The following is a 20208-nucleotide window of genomic DNA, read 5'->3' on the forward strand; positions in this document are numbered from 1 at the left end:
TAAGTAAATGAGTGTATAATGGGATGTTTAAAAAACTGGAGGAGCCAGCTTGGTGTAGTGGTTAGGAGTGCGGACTTCTAATCTGGCACGCTGGGTTGGATTCTGCACTCCCCCACATGCAGCCAGCTGGGTGACCTTGGGCTCGCCACGGCACTGATAAAACTGTTCTGCCAGAGCAGTAATATCAGGGCTCTCTCAGCCTCACCCACCTCACAGGGTGTCTGTTGCGGGGAGAAGAAAAGGAAGGCAACTGTAAGCCACTTTGAGCCTCCTTCGGGTAGAGAAAAGTGGCATATAAGAACCAACTCTTCTTCTTCTTCTTCAAACTGGAACAACAAGCTTAGTATCAGGTTGCCATTTCCTTGGGTTTAATTCCAGGGGGAAAATAATAGTATAGAAAATAGATACGTCAGAATTGGAGATTGATGGGCAGGTGCATCCTTAATAGTGGAAAGTTGAGAGTGATGAACTTTGACCCTGCCATTGTGCTGTATGCTAATATACTGCTCACCTGTATATATATTGGAGTCAATTGGTTTTTAAATATATATTTTAAACATTTATCGAGTGATATTGACCATATATGGTCATATCAACTCACCCACCCTCCCCAAAATGGCCAATTTACAGCCTGGAGGGTATAGGAAGAAGAAGGGCTCCAGGTGGGCTGGTAAGCTTCACAATAATATTCATAGAATCATAGAGTTGGAAGGGGCCACACAGGCCATCTAGTCCAACCTCCTGCTCAACGCAGGATCAGCCCTAAGCATCCTAAAGCATCCAAGAAAAGTGTGTATCCAACCTTTGCTTGAAGACTGCCAGTGAGTGAAGACTGCCATTCTGCACGATCACACCACTTCTGGGGTTTCTCAAAGCCTGAAGAATATTTCAAGGGATTCTCAAGAGGCCGCTTTCACAGGACGTCTGCAGGACATTTTCTCCGTAGCTCAAAAACTCCAAAGAGGGCGTGCTCCGCTGTGTTCTTGGAGCTGATGCATACACAGGATGCAAAACAATAACCTCCTGGAAGAACAAGGACTTGCACATTGTCCCTGAAATTTGGACAGTGTAATCCTCTGCTGAGCTACTCCAGTGTAAACCCACTGTAAATTTAGCCTGGAGTAACACTGCAGAGTCTCTTGTGGCGCAGGGTGGTAAGTCAGACGACATGCTGTTCGATCCCAGCAGCCGGCTCAAGGTTGACTCAGCCTCCCATCCTTCCGAGGTCGGTAAAATGAGGACCCAGCTTGCGGGGGGGTAAACGGTAACGACTGGGGAAGGCACTGGCAAACCACCCCGTATTGAGTCTGCCTGGAAAACGCTGGAGGGCGTCACCCCAAGGGTCAGACATGACTCGGTGCTTGCACAGGGGATACCTTTACCTTTTTTTTTACAACACTGCATAGGATTCCACTGTGACTTTCCTGCATGTTGTAGCCATTCTGGTAGGCCCTGGAACTTAGGAAAGGAAAAAATCTATTATTTAATCTATTGCCTATTGAATTTGAGAAATAAGGAAGCAGCTCACTTCCACTCTGAGAATGCTTATGACTAATTTCGAGAGTTGACATTCTGAGCAATGTCAATTTAGCATAGCCTCAGCTTGCTCAGTTAATTTGTTAGGTTATCAATAAGCTGGTCTATTGGCTGCCCTTTTCTTGTTTCATTTCGATGGTTGTTTGTTTTTAATTATAGGAGACATTTATTTAATCTATTTAATTTATACCGTGCACCTCTGCACACAGGGAACTCAAGGCGACTTGCATCATCTTTAACCGCTCCTAGCGGAGCGGAAGAAATAAAACAGTAAGGGCCCCGAGGGCGGGCCCTGTCCGGGATGTGGAAGGGTCCCAATAGGCCCCTTCCCCTGGACTGACAAGCGGAGGGCCCAATCGGGAGGCGCGAAGCGCCTCCCGATTGGGCCCTCCGCTTGTCAGTCCAGCCCCAAACTGTCAATCAGCAGCCGCGCACAGCGCGGCTGCTGATTGGCTGTTTGCCTGGACTACAGCCAATAGGGAGGTGCAAAGCGCCTCCCAACCCGCCCCATCCCCGACGAGGGCTACCCTTCCCTGCACAGCGGCCATTGCTCTGCTGGCCGCCGAGAGGGAAGGTAGGCCTGCGGCTCCCTGTGCCTTCCCCCAACTGGGGGAGTACAAAGGATTCTGCGGGCCCGGGGACGGGGCTGGGAGGCTTGCTGAGCCGCCTTGCGCCGTTCCCGGGCGCGCAGAAGCCTTTGCCGCTGGGGGGGTGGGAGGGGAGAACGGCTTCTGGGCTCCCGGGGAACCGAGGGGAGAACCGCTTCTGTGGGCCCAGGGACAGCGCTGGGTGCATCGCAGAGCCTTTACCCATCGGGAGGGGGGCCCAAAACAGTTTCTCCCGCCCTTGCCAGCCACCAAGCGCCGTCCCCAGGGACAGCAGCTAGCGCCCATTTTATTCTAACATAAAATGGGCTTTAAATCTAGTTTGAAATAACGCAGATACGAAACAAACACAAACCAGGGGCAGCAGCTAGAGAACAATAAAACTGGCTTAACAGCAAACTGAGCTGCAAGATTAAAACAACCAGGCGGTTGCCCGATTCATAACACTAAACAAAGGTGATTCAACTATAATGTATCCCATAAATGAGCAATCCAACTGAAGAAAAGAGTCTGACCAGCCCAGCCTTGGTACCGTGCCATTTCTAGCAAGCCCCACACTACAGTACGGCAGCATTCTTGTGGCTGTAACAGCCAAGAGTGTGGTGCGGGCTGTTCGTTATACGGTTTGGAGTATTCCATGTGGTTTTTAAGTGCTTGCCTTGCCAGTAAATCAGGCTCTGCTTCTTTGGAGGCTGAATTAAAGCAGCGCTCAGACGATGTGGAATTCTCCAATCAGTGCTTAGAGGGCTGTCAGCAGGGTTGTTCTTACAGGCATCGACGGCTTTAAAAGGGATTAGATGGATCCACGAAGGACAAGTCCATCAGTGGCTACTAGCCAAGGGGACTTCAGGGGACCCCCACATGCAGAGGCAGTCAACTTCTAAAGAGGCAACATCAGGGCCTCTGTGCCCTGTTGGCGGACCTCCAGAGAAAGTGATTGGAGACAGGATGCTGGACTAGATGGACCACTGGGCTGATCCAGCAGGGCTCTTCTTGTGTTCTTAGGATGCTGGACTAGATGGACCACTGGGCTGATCCAGCAGGGCTCTTCTTGTGTTCTTAGGATGCTGGACTAGATGGACCACTGGTCTGATCCAGCAGGGCTCTCCTCATACTTGTAAGAGAGGTGAGGTGGGTCTCTTGCAACAAGCATTCTTGAGCCGTCACTTTGTTAAAATTTATTTTGGAGCTGGAGAAGAGTAAATAAGCAATTGTTGGCTTTTCTGAAGCATTTCCCTAACCCCCTTTTTCTGCCTGTACGTTTCTTAACAGGAGGGTGGAGTGAGTGGCTTCTTGCATGCATTCATCGCCGAAGTCTTTGCAATGGTGCGGGCTCACGTGGCGGCTCTGGGGGGCAACGCCGTGGTCTCGTACATCATGAAGCAGTGTGTCTTCATGGAAAACCCAAACAAAAATCAGGTAAGTGGCATTGGGAAGCCTGTGACCTGTTCACACAGAATCACAGAATCATAGAGTTGGAAGGGGCCACACAGGCCATCTAGTCCAACCCCTCGCTCAACGCAGGATCAGCCCCTAAGCATCCTAAAGCATCCAAGAAAAGTGTGCATCCAGCCTTTGCTTGAAGACTGCCAGTGAGGGGGCGCTCACCACCTCCTTAGGCAGCCTATTCCACTGCTTAACTACTCTGACTGTGAAAATTTTTTTCCTGATATCTAGCCTATATCATTGTAGTTTAAACCCATTACTGCATGTCCTCTCCTCAGCAGCCAATGGGAACAGCATCCTGCCCTCCTCCAAGTGACAACCTTTCAAATACTATCATATCCCCTCTCAGCCTCCTTTTCTCCAGGCTGAACATTCCCAAGTCCCTCAACCTATCTTCATAGGGCTTGGTCCCTTGGCCCCAGATCATCCTCATCGCTCTCCTCTGTACAGTAGCAAGCAGGGATAGAAAAGCCAGCCGCCATTTGCAATTCTTTTTGACATCTGGCCAAATGTTCCCCTACCTAATCACAGGCAGTTCCCCTAACTAATCACAGGGGAAGGCCATTTTTACCTCCTAGGGAGCCCCTCCAGTAATATTCTAGCGCAGACTTTCTTGACTTTTTTACCATTGAGAAACCCCTAAAGCATTCTGCAGGCTTCAAAAACCCCAAAACAAACAGAAGTGGCACGATCATGCAGAATATGGTCGGGAAGCAGAGCTATGTACAAGCCCCTCTGGGGCCCCTCCCCTTCCCACCCCCTCCAGGCCCATCATTGGCTATTTTGGAATGCCAGCTGTTGCACTCATTGGTGGAGCCCTCACTCCCAGTCTTCATCCGCTATGCCTGAACGGCTTCTGCTGGTTGCCCAATCCCACTTGACCACCACCAGGCCTCTTTCCCTAGCAAGGAGGCCCGAGGACATTGTCCAGTTGCCTCAGCTTCACAACGTGACAAAGACTCTTTGTAAAATGACAAGACTCCAAATGTCAGTTCCAAACAATCGTCTTGTTTCGTAACTGGGGGGTCCCCTCTTTGTTCTTCTAGGCACAATGCCTAATCAACGTCAGCGGAGATGCAGTCATCTTTGTGCGCGAATCCGAATTAGAGGCACCAGTCCAGCTTCCCGTCGCCAGCAGCCAGCCCACGAGTGCCAGAGGAGACGTCACGACATGAGGAAGCAAAACAGCATCGCCGCCCCTAGAGATCTGTTCAAGGCATCACAGCTTTGACCGGTCCCCTCCCAGTCCGTTCCCCCTCCAGACATGAAGGTCAGCTACATTTTGAGACAATCCGTTAATATCGTCCATCCAGATACATCGAGGGAAGGCCAAAAAAAACAAAAAAACCCTCGGAAGGTTTCCTCGTGCAGCTGAAAGAACCTCTGTGTGGAGGGTGCGCTTAAAATCATTCTCAGAACTGGGATCATCAGAATCAAGGTCATCTTTAAGGCCAGAATCTTAAGCTCCTTCCAAAACCTCAGAGCGGGCAGGGGAAGGGTTTAGGACGCAACTGGAAATATAACCGAACTCTCTCACTCCGCCTCCCGATAAAGGAAGAGGCGGACGCGGCCTGCCAAAGACGCCACGTGCTTGGCGAGCGGAAGCATTGGGACTTTGCAGAACAAAGGGCATCGTGAACTGGACAATCTGAGCTGCATGTCAAAAGTAGGCTTTTCATGTTTGTGGATTATTGACTATTTTTATATTATACTTTTTAAAACGATCAGTCGTTGGACAGAACGGTCAGAAAATAACTACCTGGTTCAGATGCTGCTGGTGTTAAATGTTTTTTTTTCCAGCAAGGGGGGTTTGGGGGGGAATCTGTACACAATCAGTGATTCACGAGGCTGCAGGATGAAAAATCCACTCAGAACGTAATGTTTGGCAGGGATAAGATACTCGGAAATTAAAGAAATTGCGGTGTTTTAAAAGGCCCCATCGCAAACGGCTGCAGGGATGGTTCTTGGAAGGACTGGGGTTACCGTGGGAAGCAGAAATTCGTTTTTGACAACTGGAAGGATCTGATGGGGAAGATGGAATAAAAGTCAGCAGATGTGAGAAAAGGAGGATGTTAGCCTACGGGGGGGGGGGGGGGAGGGGGACATACTGGAAATAGTTCCCATTTCAGCCAGTTTCCTGGTGGACCAGCCAAGCAACCCTTCCCCTTTAAACCCTGCTTCCCTGTTTTGCCCGGTGGATCGGCTGTAATAAAAGCTTTTGAAATCTCTCCAGCCGCGCATGCGCGCCTCCCCCCCATTTGTGCACATGGTCATGTAAGTATGCGGCCAAACTATCTCCACAGCATCAGATACCGAACTTGAAGAAAATATGTAAACTTGAATGTATATAGATTACATTGTGCTGGATGTAGGTACAGAAACGATATATTAATTTGTCCTGTTCAGAGATTCCATTGTAAATGAGCTTGGCGAAAATCACATTCCTATTTGCATAATAAAGAGAATTTATTTACAAAAAACCAAAAATTCTTCCTGCTGTTTCGTTTAGTGAGGTGACTGGGACTGAAGAGCAGGTGGTCATGGCTCCCGGTTGGTTTCCAGATGGCTCTCAGGGCACTGAGGTTTTAAAACTCTGCAGCTGACTTGGGTTTGAGTCCTGCCTAGTCTCATCACTGCAGCTGTACTATCCCAACCTTGAGCAACAAACATGATAACGTGCTCCATGTTCATTGCTGCAAAAATTAGCATTGTGGCCTATCGATGGCTAGCAGATTTATTGCAACTTTCTTGGACTGGAGAGGCCTTCATTAGATACCTGAAGTGAACAGCTGCCTATGTAATAAACCTCATGGATCCTCATGATCCATCAGTACGGATCAGGGAGAGATTTTTGCTTACAAAACCCTATAAAAGAAAAATGGCTGTTGAGGACTGAGCAGGTGCAATGCCCTCAAGAAACCAAGAAATATTGCAGGTTACTGGGGGGGGGGGAGAGAGAAACTTGTGGTCTTGATTCTTGAAGTTTGCTGGCAGGGGCTCCTGGGAATTGTAGTCCATGGACATCTGGAATGCCGCAGTTTGACTACCCCTGGCCTAGAGCAACCTTTCTCGACCATTGAGAAACCCGTGAAACATTCCTCAGTCTTTGAAAAAATCTAAAAGTGAAACGATCGTGCGGAATATGGTTGGGGAGCAGAGCTGTGGTATAGGCTTGTGTGCTTCAGCCTCTGAAGCAGTTGTTCTAGCTAAAGCTGCGGCACGGGGGGGGGGGAGAGGCAGCGCCAGTGACACCCCTCCCCATGCCGCAGTGCTGGCTGCTTTGGCCAGGAATGGCCGCACACAACCCTACTGTGGACTCGCCCACTCAGGGCCCCTCCCCTTCCCACCCCTTCCTGGCCCATCGGTGGCCATTGTGGGAGGGGGGCTGGGAAGCGGGTCGACATGACCATATATGATCACATCACCCGATGAATGTTTAACAATTTCACGAAGCCCTGAGATTGTAGGTGTAATTTCCCAAGGATTCCCCATTCTTTGTGGGCCCCTACAGTGTGTGTATATTTATCTACCAAGTAACGAAAATGCTTTCAGACATCAGAACAAGCAGTCTCCAAAGAGCTTATATAAAGAACCAATATTGATGGGTAGTCCTGGGTAGATTCTGACTATTTTTGGCTAGCTTTGGGATTCCGTTGCATAAGAATGCACCAGCTGTTTTCGAAAGACCTGAATGCAAGAGAAAATGGAGCGATGCACTATCTGATCTACATTCTCAGCTATTGCTCCCTCCCTCTCGGGCAGCAGACCTATAAAGAAAATTGACAATCACCGAAGAATGGTTCCGACGAAGAGGCAAAAAGCAAATCTCAAAGTGAACCAGACTGATAAAACGCAGCATGGGAAACACACACACACACAATTAAGAATTTCCCTCATTCCTGCTGGAACTGAAAAATCTTCCACTGCTTCTGGAAACTAAACAAAGAATTAGCCCCGTGGAGTTGATCCCACTGTTTGCCTAATTGATCTTTGTAGCAAAGTTCGGCGAGGACACAAAGAAAATTGCCTGACAGCCAAAAACTATTTTTTCACTCGAAGGCCTGTGGAGATCTACCAGTTGGGCGCAATGTAGGATTCAGGTTGGAGTCAGGTGGGTCGCCATGTTGGACTGAAGCAGCAGAACAAATTTTGAGTCCAGTGGCCCATTTAAGACCAACAGAGTTTTATTCCAGATACTAAGGGCCAAGCCCGTTGCTTTCAGGGCTGGTGCTAGATGGGAGTGGGTGGAAGAACTCTGTGGACAGCCTCTCCCTCCCCCCATGACCTGGAAAGGCTGCAGGCAGCTGTTAGGGAACTCACTGGCAGGGGCAGCTCTCACGCGGCAGGGATCTGCAGCCTCTGAGCCTCGGAGGGAAGTGAAAGGAGGAGGGGGTGGTCAGGGGTAGGGGACGGAAGGCGATTGGCTGGCCACTGGACAGACAGGCAAGCCGGTTGGAGGAGGAGGCACTCAGGGGTGGGACTACCGCCCTGAGTGGGTGTTAAGCGCTGAGTGGCACTTAAGCCATGAGACCAGCTCCTCCTCCAAGCCCTTACCAGAAATACATTATGGGATACAAACATGAGTTGACGTAATTTTAACTGTTTTAGGTTTTTAAATTATTATTGTTTATAAATGATGTAAACCGCCCCGAACAGGCGTATATTGGGAGGGGCAGTATAGAACTTTAATTATAAACAAATAAAAAAATTAAATAAAAATACAGAAACAAGTTGATTTTTTTGTATAGAAGAAACAAGTTATTGCTGAAGCAATATTTTTCACTGCATTTATGAAGATGTCGAAGAAGAGTTGGTTCTTCTATGCCACTTATCTTTACCCAAAGGAGTCTCAAAGCGGCTTACAGTCGCCTTCCCTTTCCTCTCCCCACAACAGACACCCTGTGAGGGAGGTGAGGCTGAGAGAGCCCTGATATTACTGAAGAAGAAGAGTTGGTTCTTATATGCTGCTTTTCTCTACCCAAAGGAGGCTCAAAGCAGCTTACATTTGCCTTCCCTTTCCTCTCCCCACAGCAGACACCTTGTGAGGTGGGTGAGCCTGAGAGAGCCCTGAGATTACTGCTCGGTCAGAAGAATACTATCAGGGCTGTGACTAACCCAGGGTCACCCAGATGGCTGCCTGTGGGGCAGTGCAGATTCAAACCCAGCTTGCCAGATTAGAAGCCCACACTACTAACCAGTACACCAAACTGGCTCTCCAAATCCTACCCTGAAGCACATTGGGAATGTTTTCTGCACGGACGTCCTCGTGTTTTAGAGCGGATGGCTTTTTCACAAGTCGTCAACGAGGCCAGATGGCAGCGTAACCAGACAAAGAGGCAACATATGACGAACACGGACAACTCCCCCTGTGAGACAGAGCGATCCTGGCTGTTAACTTTCAGTGCCAGACGGATGCAATGCACACAACAGTGACAAAGGCCTAGAGGAAAAAGGAGGAGAGTTGCTTTTTATACCCTGCTTCCCACTACCCGAAGGAGTCTCAAAGTGGCTTGCAATGGCCTTCCCATCCTCTCAGCTGTCTGACCACGAGATTATTTGGGTGACTTATTATGAGTCCTTGAGAGAGTGGCACAAATGCACTCTGTCTGGACTCCTTGTGACTGGTGTGAGGATGACGCATTGACCATCTACCCCGGTTTCTTTTGCAGAATTATTTTGCTACCAGGATTTCTTAGGGGGGTGGGGGGACAATCGAGCATCATGGGCAGCCGTAGCCAATCGGAGGCTTTCGCTCAGCACTGCCACGGATAAGAAGCCCCCATTTCAAAGCCGCAAAGTTGGGCAGAGAGGAAAGCAATGGGTTGGCACACTTTAACCCTAGCTTGCCTTCTGCCGGAGGAAGAGAGAAATGAAGATCAAAGGGGGAGATCAAAGGCCTGCCAAAGACGCTCCCTTCCTTTGAAAGGCTTCGCCTTAGGTGATCCCAGACACAGGGAACCATGTCCTTACTATTATTATTATTATTATTATTATTATTATTATTATTATTATTATTATTAAATTTTTAGACCGCCCTTCTCCAAATAGGTCTCAGGGCGGTTTACAACATAAATAGTTAAAACACAATAAAATCCCCATAAAACCCCCAATTAACCTCAACAAAAGTTACATATAACATATAACTTTTGTTATAGAGAAGCTAGAGAAGCCATGCCCAGGCTGTAGAGAGAGGAGGAGATGTTGTTAGCAGGAATCAGCGTGGATGGCGATGGTGGAAAGGAGCTTGAAGTTGCTGCCAATTTATGGCAAGCCCTTAACATTTTTACCACTGAGAAACCCCCTGAAACATTCTTCGGGCTTCGAGAAACCCCAGATGTTCTTAGGATGCTGGACTAGATGGACCACTGGTCTGATCCAGCAGGGCTCTTCTTGTGTTCTTAGGATGCTGGACTAGATGGACCACTGGTCTGATCCAGCAGGGCTCTTCTTGTGTTCTTAGGATGCTGGACTAGATGGACCACTGGTCTGACCCAGCAGGGCTCTTCTTGTGTTCTTAGGATGCTGGACTAGATGGACCCCTGGTCTGACCCAGCAGGGCTCTTCTTGTGTTCTTAGGATGCTGGACTAGATGGACCCCTGGTCTGACCCAGCAGGGCTCTTCTTGTGTTCTTAGGATGCTGGACTAGATGGACCCCTGGTCTGACCCAGCAGGGCTCCTCTTGTGTTCTTAGGAGGCTGGACTAGATGGACCCCTGGTCTGACCCAGCAGGGCTCTTCTTGTGTTCTTAGGATGCCGGACTAGAGGGACCACTGGTCAGACCCAGCAGGGCTCTTCTGATGTTCTTAGGATGCTGGACTAGATGGACCCCTGGTCTGACCCAGCAGGGCTCTTCTTGTGTTCTTAGGATGCTGGACTAGATGGACCACTGGTCTGACCCAGCAGGGCTCTTTTTGTGTTCTTAGGATGCTGGACTAGATGGACCCCTGGTCTGACCCAGCAGGGCTCTTCTTGTGTTCTTAGGATGCTGGACTAGATGGACCCCTGGTCTGACCCAGCAGGGCTCTTCTTGTGTTCTTAGGATGCTGGACTAGATGGACCCCTGGTCTGACCCAGCAGGGCTCTTCTTGTGTTCTTAGGATGCCGTACTAGAGGGACCACTGGTCAGATCCAGCAGGGCTCTCCTTATGCTCTTAGGAAGCCGGACTAGATGGACTCCTGGTCTGATCCAGCAGGGCTCTTCTTATGTTCTCAGGATGCTGGACTAGATGGACCCCTGCTCTGATCCAGCAGGGTTCTCCTTATGTTCTTGTGTTCTATCCAACCCACCCGCCATTTCATGAGTCCTGCAAATTGAGTCAAAGACTATTTTTACCTTGTGAAAGTGTGCTAATTGCAGTATGAGCACAATCCTCCCCCCCCCCCCACACACATCTTGACCACCAGCTGCTGCATTCCCGCCCCCGAGAAGAAAAGTAGCAGGACATGTCTCCATTCCAGCTATGGTTTCCAGCAGCAGGGGTCCGGGAATTAGGGTTGGCAGATCCACTCTGGGGAAAGTCCTAGAAATCTGGGGAAGGATCCAGGGGAAGACCGGGACCTCAGTGGAGTAGAATAGACTCCTGCCACTTTCTCTAGGGGAACCAGCTCCGTTGGAGATGAGCTGTAATTCTAGGGGATCCCCAGGTCCCACCTGGAGGCTGGCATCACTAGCTCCAGCAAGGAAAGCGGCTCGCTCGGATCCAAAGCATCCGGCCGGCCACTTTCTCTTGGTTTCGTTACCGATGTCAGCCACCAGGGGGCGTCTGGGAACAAGGCAAAGCGCCCGCAGCTTTTCCTGCGGGCGCCTCTCGGTGTTTTGGCGAGCGGGTCGAAGCGAACGTCAGAACGCCCCCAAGAAGGGATCGATCGGAATCCGGTTTAGCCCGAGCTCCCCTTCCGGCTTGCATCTTTGCCCGGCGCTGGAGGATCTGCCGGCTCAATAGGGAGAGCGGGGGGTTGTCTGACGCGCGCCTCTGTCTAGACACGCAGCTGGGCGCAGCCAGTGGCGCAAAGCGTGGGAGGCTCATGGCAGACTCAAGGAGCGCATCTGTTCCCCTCCAGGGGATCGCTCGCAGCAGAGGCAGGGCAGAGGGCCAGCCAGAAAGATCCCCTGGGCTTAAGTGATTTAGGGATGTCAACGACCCAGATTAATAATAATAATAATAATTTTTAAAAAGTTCTCCAAGTCTGTTGGCTCCTTAAATGTGGACTCCTTTCATTAGCAAAATTCAAGGGACTCATGGAATGTAAGTTATCAGTCCTTAGTGCGGGCAAAAGTGTAAGAGCAAATGTACATACAGCCCAATGAAAAACAGTCAGCAAATTCTAGGGCTCAATAGGAGGGGGGAAACACCCAGGCATTTGGATTTGTTTGTATGCACTTGAGACTGAATTGCAGGGGAAACGTTTTGTGCACAATAAAGATGTCCGCGTTACGAGAAGAACGAGCAAAGAGATAATCAATTGCTAACAGCAGTTAGCAGAGACGCTAGCAAAATTCTCCTCCTCCTTTTTCGATTCGTATCTCGGCCCTCGCCAGCATCTCGGGGCAGTTAACAATGTAAGTCAACACAACAGCCAATTATGTTAAATGACAATATAAATATCTTAAGAGAGTAAAAATGCATGCAATTAAAAGATTGGCTAACCCAGTCGTGCGCCTCTCAGACACCAACGGAGGTTTACCCGGTTAGTTTGTGGAGCAATTTCCGGGGCGTGTGTAGGGGGAGCCCCATTAGGTGTGAATGGGGCAATGCACTTAGTAGTTGGGCCGGCCTCAACCAACACCTTAAGCTGAGGTAGCCCCAGCAAGCCCGATCCATTCAGATCTCAGAAGCTAAGCAAGGCTCAACCTGTCTAGAACTTGGATGGGAGGCCTCCAAGGATTTGAGTGGTAGTTCCTCCAGTGAACACTAGGGGTCACAATGAGGAGGCCGGAAGTGCCCGGCTGCCAGACCGGATCTCCTCTTGGAGATCTAGCTACCCTAGACACACACCATATATGACAAATAAACAACCAAGTGATTGAGTCAGAGCTGTGATCTTGAACGTTGCTCACTCGGGGGGGGGGGGGCTTGTGCCAGTTGCAATCTCTCCACCTTGCCTACCTTACAAGGCTGTTGTGAGGAGAAAGTAGGCAAGAAGAGGCTGTGAGCTGCTTTGGGTCCACTACTGGGCCCAAGGGTCAGACATGACTCGGTGCTTGCACAGGGGATACCTTTACCTTTACCTTACTAGGGAGAAAGATGGCGCAGAACTAAATAAGCTGGCTTACTGGGTTGAATTGGCTTCAATTTTGGTTACAGGCCAACTCCCCCAATCTGTGTCAAGATTAATTCAGTGGGTTGTTCCGTATGAATGAATTACAATAATAGGTGTTGCGGACAAAATTGCAGTTGTCCATTTCCAGGAAGTTTACCAGGGTCGGTTACCTTGGCAGGGCAAATCATTGTCCTCCCTGTTTCTCTTCCTGACACATTAAAGAAGCACAGTATTTGTTTTCTCCAGGCTTGTTGGCGATGTCAGACTTTGGCCAAAGGTGCAGCAGCGGAGAAGTTAGGCAAACGTCTCTCGGGCTTCAAAGAAGCCACATATCCTGCAGCGGTTGGTCCCCCTGGTAAATATTTGCTTTCTTTTTCATAATTCCTTCCCTTTCTCACATGGCAGCCATTAGAAGCAACGTTGCTAAGAATATTGGCATGGTAAATATTTTCTTTTTTTAAAATCCCTTGATAAATAAACCGCAAGTAGTGGGTGAATCTTCCCTTTCTCAAATGACTGCTGTTCGTGGCAGCAACACTGCAAAAAGTGGCCAACCGTTAGAAACCCCCGAGGACTTTTACCAGAACAAACAGACACCAGAACAAAGCTTGAATTGAGAAGCACCTTCAAGGCCAACAAAGTTTTCTGTGCAGGCACACTTCTTCAAATCCATTGAAGCACATCAAAATCACAAGACGTCATAGTCCCATTGTATACGGCACTGGTCAGACCACACCTGGAGCACTGTGTACAGTTCTGGAGGCCTCACTTCAAGAAGGATGTCGATAAAATTGAAAGGGTACAGAGGAGAGCGACGAGGATGAACTGGGGCCAAGGGACCAAGCCCTCTGAAGATAGGTTGAGGGACTTGGGAATGTTCAGCCTGGAGAAAAGGAGGTTGAGAGGGGACATGATAGCCCTCTTTAAGTATTTGAAAGGTTGTCACTTGGAGGAGGGCAGGATGCTGTTTCCGTTAACTGCAGAGGAGAGGACACGCAGTAATGGGTTTAAACTACAACAATATAGGCTAGATATCAGGAAAAAAATGTTCACAGTCAGAGTAGTTCAAGCAGTGGAATAGGCTGCCTAAGGAGGTGGTGAGCTCCCCCTCACTGGCAGTCTTCAAGCAAAGGTTGGATGCACACTTTTCTTGGATGCTTTAGGATGCTTAGGGCTGATCCTGCGTTGAGCAGGGGGTGGGACTAGATGGCCTCTATGGCCCCTTCCAACTCTATGGTTCTATGAAACCGAGTCGCCAGCCTGGGCATATAGGTAGTGGGTGCGGAAGATATTGCCAGGAAGGGCCAATCAGAGGTAAAATTGGAACAACGCCATTGATAAGACCTGTGAATAGCAGCAGATCAGCATACAGTATAATAGAAGAGTTCACAAAGGGAAGCAAGAACTGACTTTGGGTCCAGGGGCACTTTTAAGACCAACAACGTTTAAATTTGGGTAGAGGTTTTTGTGTCCATGCACCCAGAATTAACCTCTGTTGGTCTTAAAGGTGCTGCTGGACAGAGGAACATGATGGGTTCTCCATCTTTGGAGATTTTTAAACAGAGGCTGGAGAGCCCTCTGACGGACAGGCTGATTCTGTGAAGGTTCAAGGGGGTGGCAGGTGACAGTGGATGAGCGATAGGGTTGTGAGTGTCCTGCATAGTGCAGGGGGCTGGACTAGATGACCCAGGAGATCCCTTCCAACTCTATGATTCTATGGTGACACACCTGAATCTAGATACGAAAACTGGATGGCTTTGGTATGTACAGTGAGATAAGAAACCGATATCTCTGTTAAACCCTGGGGTCCATTGTCCTGAATGTTGTCATAATTTGTTTCTGAAATTCTTCTGCAATGACACATGTATTTTGAGGTTCCCCCACTGAGTGTTTTACTGCAAGTAGACGTTTAACTGGAAGGTTAAAGAGTTCTCCTACCGGTTTCTCAGTTTCTGTGATTCTTGATGTCAGACTTGTACCCATTTAAGCCTTTGGCCTAGGGTTTAACCCATTTGCCCTCTGTAGAGAACCCAAAAACATTGTCCACATTTAAAGACGTACATCATGTTAGAAGACGGGCAAGTGAACGAGCCCAAGATGGTGTCATTGACGTTGTTAAGGCCAGGGATTGTGCTGCTTGGCTGTGGGTGGTGGCAACCAAAGCTGGCACCTAGGTTTATTGCAAGCTTCTGTCTACACCTGTCAAGGTTATTCATGGTGGGGAGAGGGGGGGGGAACTACTTGGTGCCATCCCCAGTGGAGTCTTCCAGTGTGTTTGTGAGAAACAGCAGATGCTCTGTAGACCAGGGGTAGTCAACCTGTGGTCCTCCAGATGTCCATGGACTACAATTCCCATGAGCCCCCGCCAGCAAACGCTGCTGCTGTAGACCACTTATTTTCTTTGCTGCTCAAGGGCTACTTCACACTGGCAGATTCAGCAGTGAGAGTCAACATCCCACGTTTCTAAATTCCTGATGGGTCCTTGACTTTCTAGAATGTCCTGACAAACATTGAGTCCAATGGCACCTTTAAGACCAAGAAAGATTTATTCAAGGTGTGAGCTTTTGAGTGCTTGCACTCGAAAGCGCACGCCTTGAATAAATCTTTGTTGGTCTAAAAGGTGCTACTGGACTCAATTTTTGTGGTGCTAATTGAGAACCAACACGGATACTCACTTGGATCTATCCTTATAGAATGTCTGCGTAATCCGCACATAGTCCCTGGGAGAAGGGTGGACAATACAGAATGGCACCAAAACAAAGAAAACCAGGTATGAGTGGTATTTGAAGGATAGGAATTCCTTTCCCTTGTTTTTTTTTTTTTATAGGGAGAATGGCTGTGAGAAAGAGAGACAGACCCATCCACGGAGAGGCATCTACAATTGGGACCCCTCCCCCACCTCCAGCCATTAGTGATGTGTTTTTTGTTTTGCTTTGTTTTTGCCAAATCCAGCCCGGGGAGCTCCTGGCCATTCGGGGACGGAGCTTGGAGAGGCCAGGCACCTCGGCGGGGCGCGATTCCCCAGAGTCCTCCCCTGCCCTCCCCTCCCCGTTCCCCCAACATCCCTTTTCCTCCAGTGGGGCCGACCTCCGTCTCCTGAAGACGACCTGCCGTCCCAGGAAGCCTCCAGCCCCCCGCCCTCCCCCCCCCGCCCGGGAGCTGGCCTCCGCCCTGCGCGCCCTCCCCCCCCCACTCTCCGGAGCGACCCCCGACGTGCAGGCGGCAGAACGGGGCGGGAGCGCGTGCGAAGCCCCCGTGCCGCACCGACCCTGCGCGCTCCCACCGCTTAGCCGCCCTTGGCGAGGCGCCGTCTTGCTGCTGTCCGCCGCGGCGGCGGGGGCTGCCTCTGTGGCTGGCTCGGCCGGGCTCTGCTCGCGGCCGCCGCGGGGCAGCTCCAGGAGGCGAGGCGGGGCCGGGGCCGGGGCGGGGGGCGAGGGCGGGCGGCGTCTCCCCTCTCCCCTCCCCGTCCCTCCCCCGAGAGAGCCGAGGCGGAGCCGAGCGGCGGGCTGCGGCTTCCCCGCTCGCCAGCGCGGGCCGGCAGCGGCAGAGGGAGCGCGGGCGGCGGGATGGGGCGGCGGCGGCGAGGCGTCCGGGCCGGGGCCGAGGGGCGATGAGAGCGGCTCCGGCTCGGGCTCGGGCTCCGTGTGGGCGTCGTGGCGGGCGTCGCTGGAGGATGGGCGGGCTGGCCTGCTGCAAAGGGCCGCGCACCCGCCTGCCGGTCGGCGCCAGCGCGCTCGGCTTCTTTGTCCTCGGCTGGCTCTACATCTTCCCCGTCTACCGGCTGCCCGACCAGAAGGCCATCGTGCGCGGCGTCCTCCTGCAGCAGGGCAAAGCCTGGCGCAGGAACCTCAGCGCCGCCGCCGCCTTCAGGTGAGCGCCACCCTGGGCGCGTGGGTGGGGGGTGGGTGCGTGGGTGGGGGGTGGCCGGCCCAAGGGCGCCCGGGGAGGAGGAGGAGGAGGAGGGCCGGTCCCGCAGTCCCCGCGCCGGAGCCTCTCCGCATCAAACTTCGCTCGGTGGGCGCGCGCTTAGAGGGCCGAGAGGAGCAGAGGCACAGATGCCGCCCCCGCCCCCAGAAATGATTTATTGTAACACGCTTGGATGATGGGGCTGAGATGAGATGGACCTTTGCAGGCATCTTCCCCCCCCCCCCTCCAGGCTAAAGATCGCCTGTAGGGAAGGGCTTTTAGGAAGGGGCTGAGATAAGATGGACCTATGCAGAAACCGACCCCCCCCCAAATTGCTTTTTTTTGGGGGAAGAACTTTGATGAAGGGGCTGAGACTAGCCTGGGTGGAGATGGCCCCTGCGAAAATCTCTTGTTGGAAAGTGCGCTGGCTGAGATTAGCAGATGCTGAAATTCTCCCCCCCCCCCCCAAGACTCACTTATTAGGAAGCACTTTTATTAAGGGGGCTGAGGTTGGCATATTTGTAGGTCACCCCCCCCCCCTCTGAGAACTCAAATCAGTTTTGGGGAAAGCAGTGTATTAAGGGACCAGGAGATGCATAAATCGTCCTGGCCCCCCTAAAAAGGACCCTTTGGAAAGCAGTTTTGTTAAGAGGTCCAGATTAGCATATGCATAGATCCACCCCCCCCTGCATCGTATTTTGGAAAGCACCGTATTAAAGGGCTGTGATGAGCATACCTATAGATGCCCCCTTTACCAAAAAACCAAAACAAAAAAAAACAGCTCCCATTTAGAAAGCACTGCCTCTAAAGGGCCGAGGTTAGCATACCTGCACCAGGTCAGCAGATAGGGAGAGAGAGGAGCCTGGCTCATCCAGATTGCCTTTCTGGCCACCCACCTGGCCAACATCCCACTCCCCAAATTGCACTCCCAGGCGTGAAGGTCATAGTTGTTCCTTGTTGTCTGCCCCAAGATTTAGGACTGGGGCGAGCTGCCTTTCCCTCCTCCTTGGAGGGGCGCGTGTGGCCCGGGGGGGTCTTAAACCTGCAGGTAGATTGCCCCTGGATAGGGAGGTCCCATTCCTGCTCGTCAAACAGCTTCCAGTCTTCTTTTTAACCTTGTGCCGAAGAGCTCCCTTAATTTCAAACCAGTGCCTCCTCGTCGAAGGTCTGTCCGGAGCTTGATGCAACCCATCATGCCGATCCATCTCCTCCAACAGGGGACCCCGAGTTCGAGAGAAAGAGAGGACAAAACCCTCCCTGGCCCATTTCTGCAGAGCTCATAACTTTCCTTTGTGCCTCTGCTGCATCCCTCGTCTACAGGACTCCTAGAGGGCTCTGGGGGGACGGTTCCGGGTTTCTGATTTTGTGGCTGGGGTCGGGGGTCTTTGTGCTGACTGGGATTGCAACGCCGTTCTTTTGTTGGCGGCTGCTGCCCTTCTGCCCCCAAACTGGCATCTGAGGCAGGTGGCAGGAAAAAAACCCCAATAACCCCAATCACCGATAAATGCACAAGGGTGGCACCGTTTTTTTTAAAAAAGTAGCATAAGGCGCTGTGGCCGGCTGGAATACACAAAGGCATGTGCTGTCTGGCTTGTATGCAGAAAGGGGAAGGTCCCCAAGGGCTTCTACGGTGCCCTCAGCGAACAGAGGACACTTCTAGAATTATACAGGGAAAACGGAAAGATCCTTGCCCTGAATAAGTTGACCATAAAGCAAGGTCTATGGGGAAAACAGTGGAGGGGAAAACCAGAAAGGCTTATGCAGACTCCGACCGTCAAATCGATATTGTCTCCTCTGGCTGGCAGGGCTTCTCCAAGGTCTCAGGGAGAGGTTTTGGATACCACCTCTGGCGTGATCCCCTTCACTGGGGGTGCCGGGAATTGAACCTGGGACCTTCCGTATCCCCTGCAGATGCTTTACCGCTGAGCCACAGCCCCTTTCCCAGTGAGTGTGGGACAATGCAGTTGCACACAAATGGGAGTACAGTGGGTGCTCACCACTTTTGTACATGAAATGCCATGCGTCCTACCCGTGTTGCCATGTGACGGGTGTTTGCCGTGTTTGCTACATTTGTGTGTGTGTGTGTGCTGGGCGGATGTGCGGTGCGCATGGAGTTCCCCGGGCTGGAATCCCATCAGTAGAGAAAGATGTGCCGGGTGCGAGTCCTCGTGAGTTTGCCAGCCATTCAAAAACAGCAGACAGATTTGCAGACAGATTGTGGGAAGCCGGGACTGCATGGTGCGCGTATGGATTGGGGAGGGGGTGTAGAGTTGTGTTTTGTGTGGCAGGGCGGGGAGGTAGAACACCACGGAAGGGAAGTCCCAGCTAAAGGATCTCGTTCTTCACCTGAGATGTGCAGCCAGCAGCACGGAATTGCTCCATGATGTTGCAGTGGTCACTGCTGATGAGGGTATACAACACCACTAGCATTTTTTTTCCTTTGACCTGTTTAGCCCAGGGTGGCTGGATCTTGTCTGATCTTAAGCTAAGCAGGGTTGGTCCTGGTTAGTATTTACATGGGAGACCTCCAAGCAATACCGGAGTGGTGCAGGCCGGCGATGGAAACCCCTAATCAGCTGTGACTTGACAGCAAAAAGAAGAAAAGAAATGAAACAGAAGATTTCCCCTCTGCCCTGGTGACTGTTTGAAGAAGAGTTGGTTTATACACCCTGCTTTTCACTAAAGGCATCTCCAAGCAGCTGACAATTGCCTTCCCTTGCTCTCCCCACAGCAGTCACCCTGGGAGGTTGGTAGGGACGAGAGAGCTCTGACAGAACTGCTCTATGTGAACAGTTCTAACAGAACTATGACTAGTCTAAGTTCACCTGGCTGGCTACATGGGGAGGAGCGGAGAATCAAAACCAGCAACCCCAGATTAGAGGCCGCTTCTCTTAACCACTACACCAAGCTGGCTGGGAGGTTTGAAACTACCAAGGAATCCACAGCTGCTGCACAGGGGCAGGTGATGACAGACCTGTAGGTGGTTGCCCTGAGTCGGCTGCACCTTGACAGCATGTTTCTTTCTGAAGATCAGGATCTTAAATGCCCAGCCTCCTCCTGCCAATTTAGAAATTGTCCCATGAGCCCTGCCTGTCATCGGAGACCATGCTAAAGCAGGTTTTTCAGTGTGCATCTTGATTGTGTATTGTGCGTGGTTTTGTATGGGAAACGTCCCATGCCTTGCATGTATGTCATCGCATGAGGAATTCACAACTTGGGCGTTTCCCCGCACACTAAATAACGTACTCTCCATCGCTGTATAAAAATTAGTTTTGTTATTTGTTTGTTTTCAGATCGGCACGCTGTCCTTCCCTGATAGCTCAGGGGGGCTCACGACTAGGGATGGACAATTTGGTTCAGATAAGCCCAAAAGTGCCCAAATTGATGTTCATTTGGGTACTTTTTGGACCTGTCCGAGTCGAAGCGCTCATCCCTCCACCTTAAGTGGCCTGA

At 51.0% G+C, this 20208-nt stretch overlaps 2 protein-coding genes across 24 annotated transcripts in view; both read left to right on the top strand.

The window, feature by feature from the left end:
* The window catches only part of C2CD5 (C2 calcium dependent domain containing 5), a 108864-nt gene extending 102798 nt beyond the window's left edge, over positions 1-6066 (top strand). For all 23 annotated transcript variants that reach the window (XM_077340186.1, XM_077340192.1, XM_077340193.1 and 20 more), the window contains 2 exons: positions 3414-3560; positions 4634-6066. In XM_077340186.1, the coding sequence (XP_077196301.1) occupies positions 3414-3560; positions 4634-4762 (276 nt within the window). In that variant the 3' untranslated portion in view covers positions 4763-6066. The remainder of the gene's footprint in view (positions 1-3413; positions 3561-4633) is intronic.
* Positions 6067-16252: 10186 nt separating this feature from the next.
* ST8SIA1 (ST8 alpha-N-acetyl-neuraminide alpha-2,8-sialyltransferase 1) overlaps positions 16253-20208 on the top strand; it is a 100134-nt gene continuing 96178 nt past the window's right edge. The window contains exon 1 of the mRNA XM_077340209.1: positions 16253-16719. Coding sequence (XP_077196324.1) covers positions 16460-16719 — 260 coding nt within the window. The 5' untranslated portion in view covers positions 16253-16459. The remainder of the gene's footprint in view (positions 16720-20208) is intronic.

Source organism: Paroedura picta, chromosome 5 (assembly GCF_049243985.1).
Source record: "Paroedura picta isolate Pp20150507F chromosome 5, Ppicta_v3.0, whole genome shotgun sequence".
Taxonomy (NCBI): Eukaryota; Metazoa; Chordata; class Lepidosauria; order Squamata; family Gekkonidae; genus Paroedura; species Paroedura picta.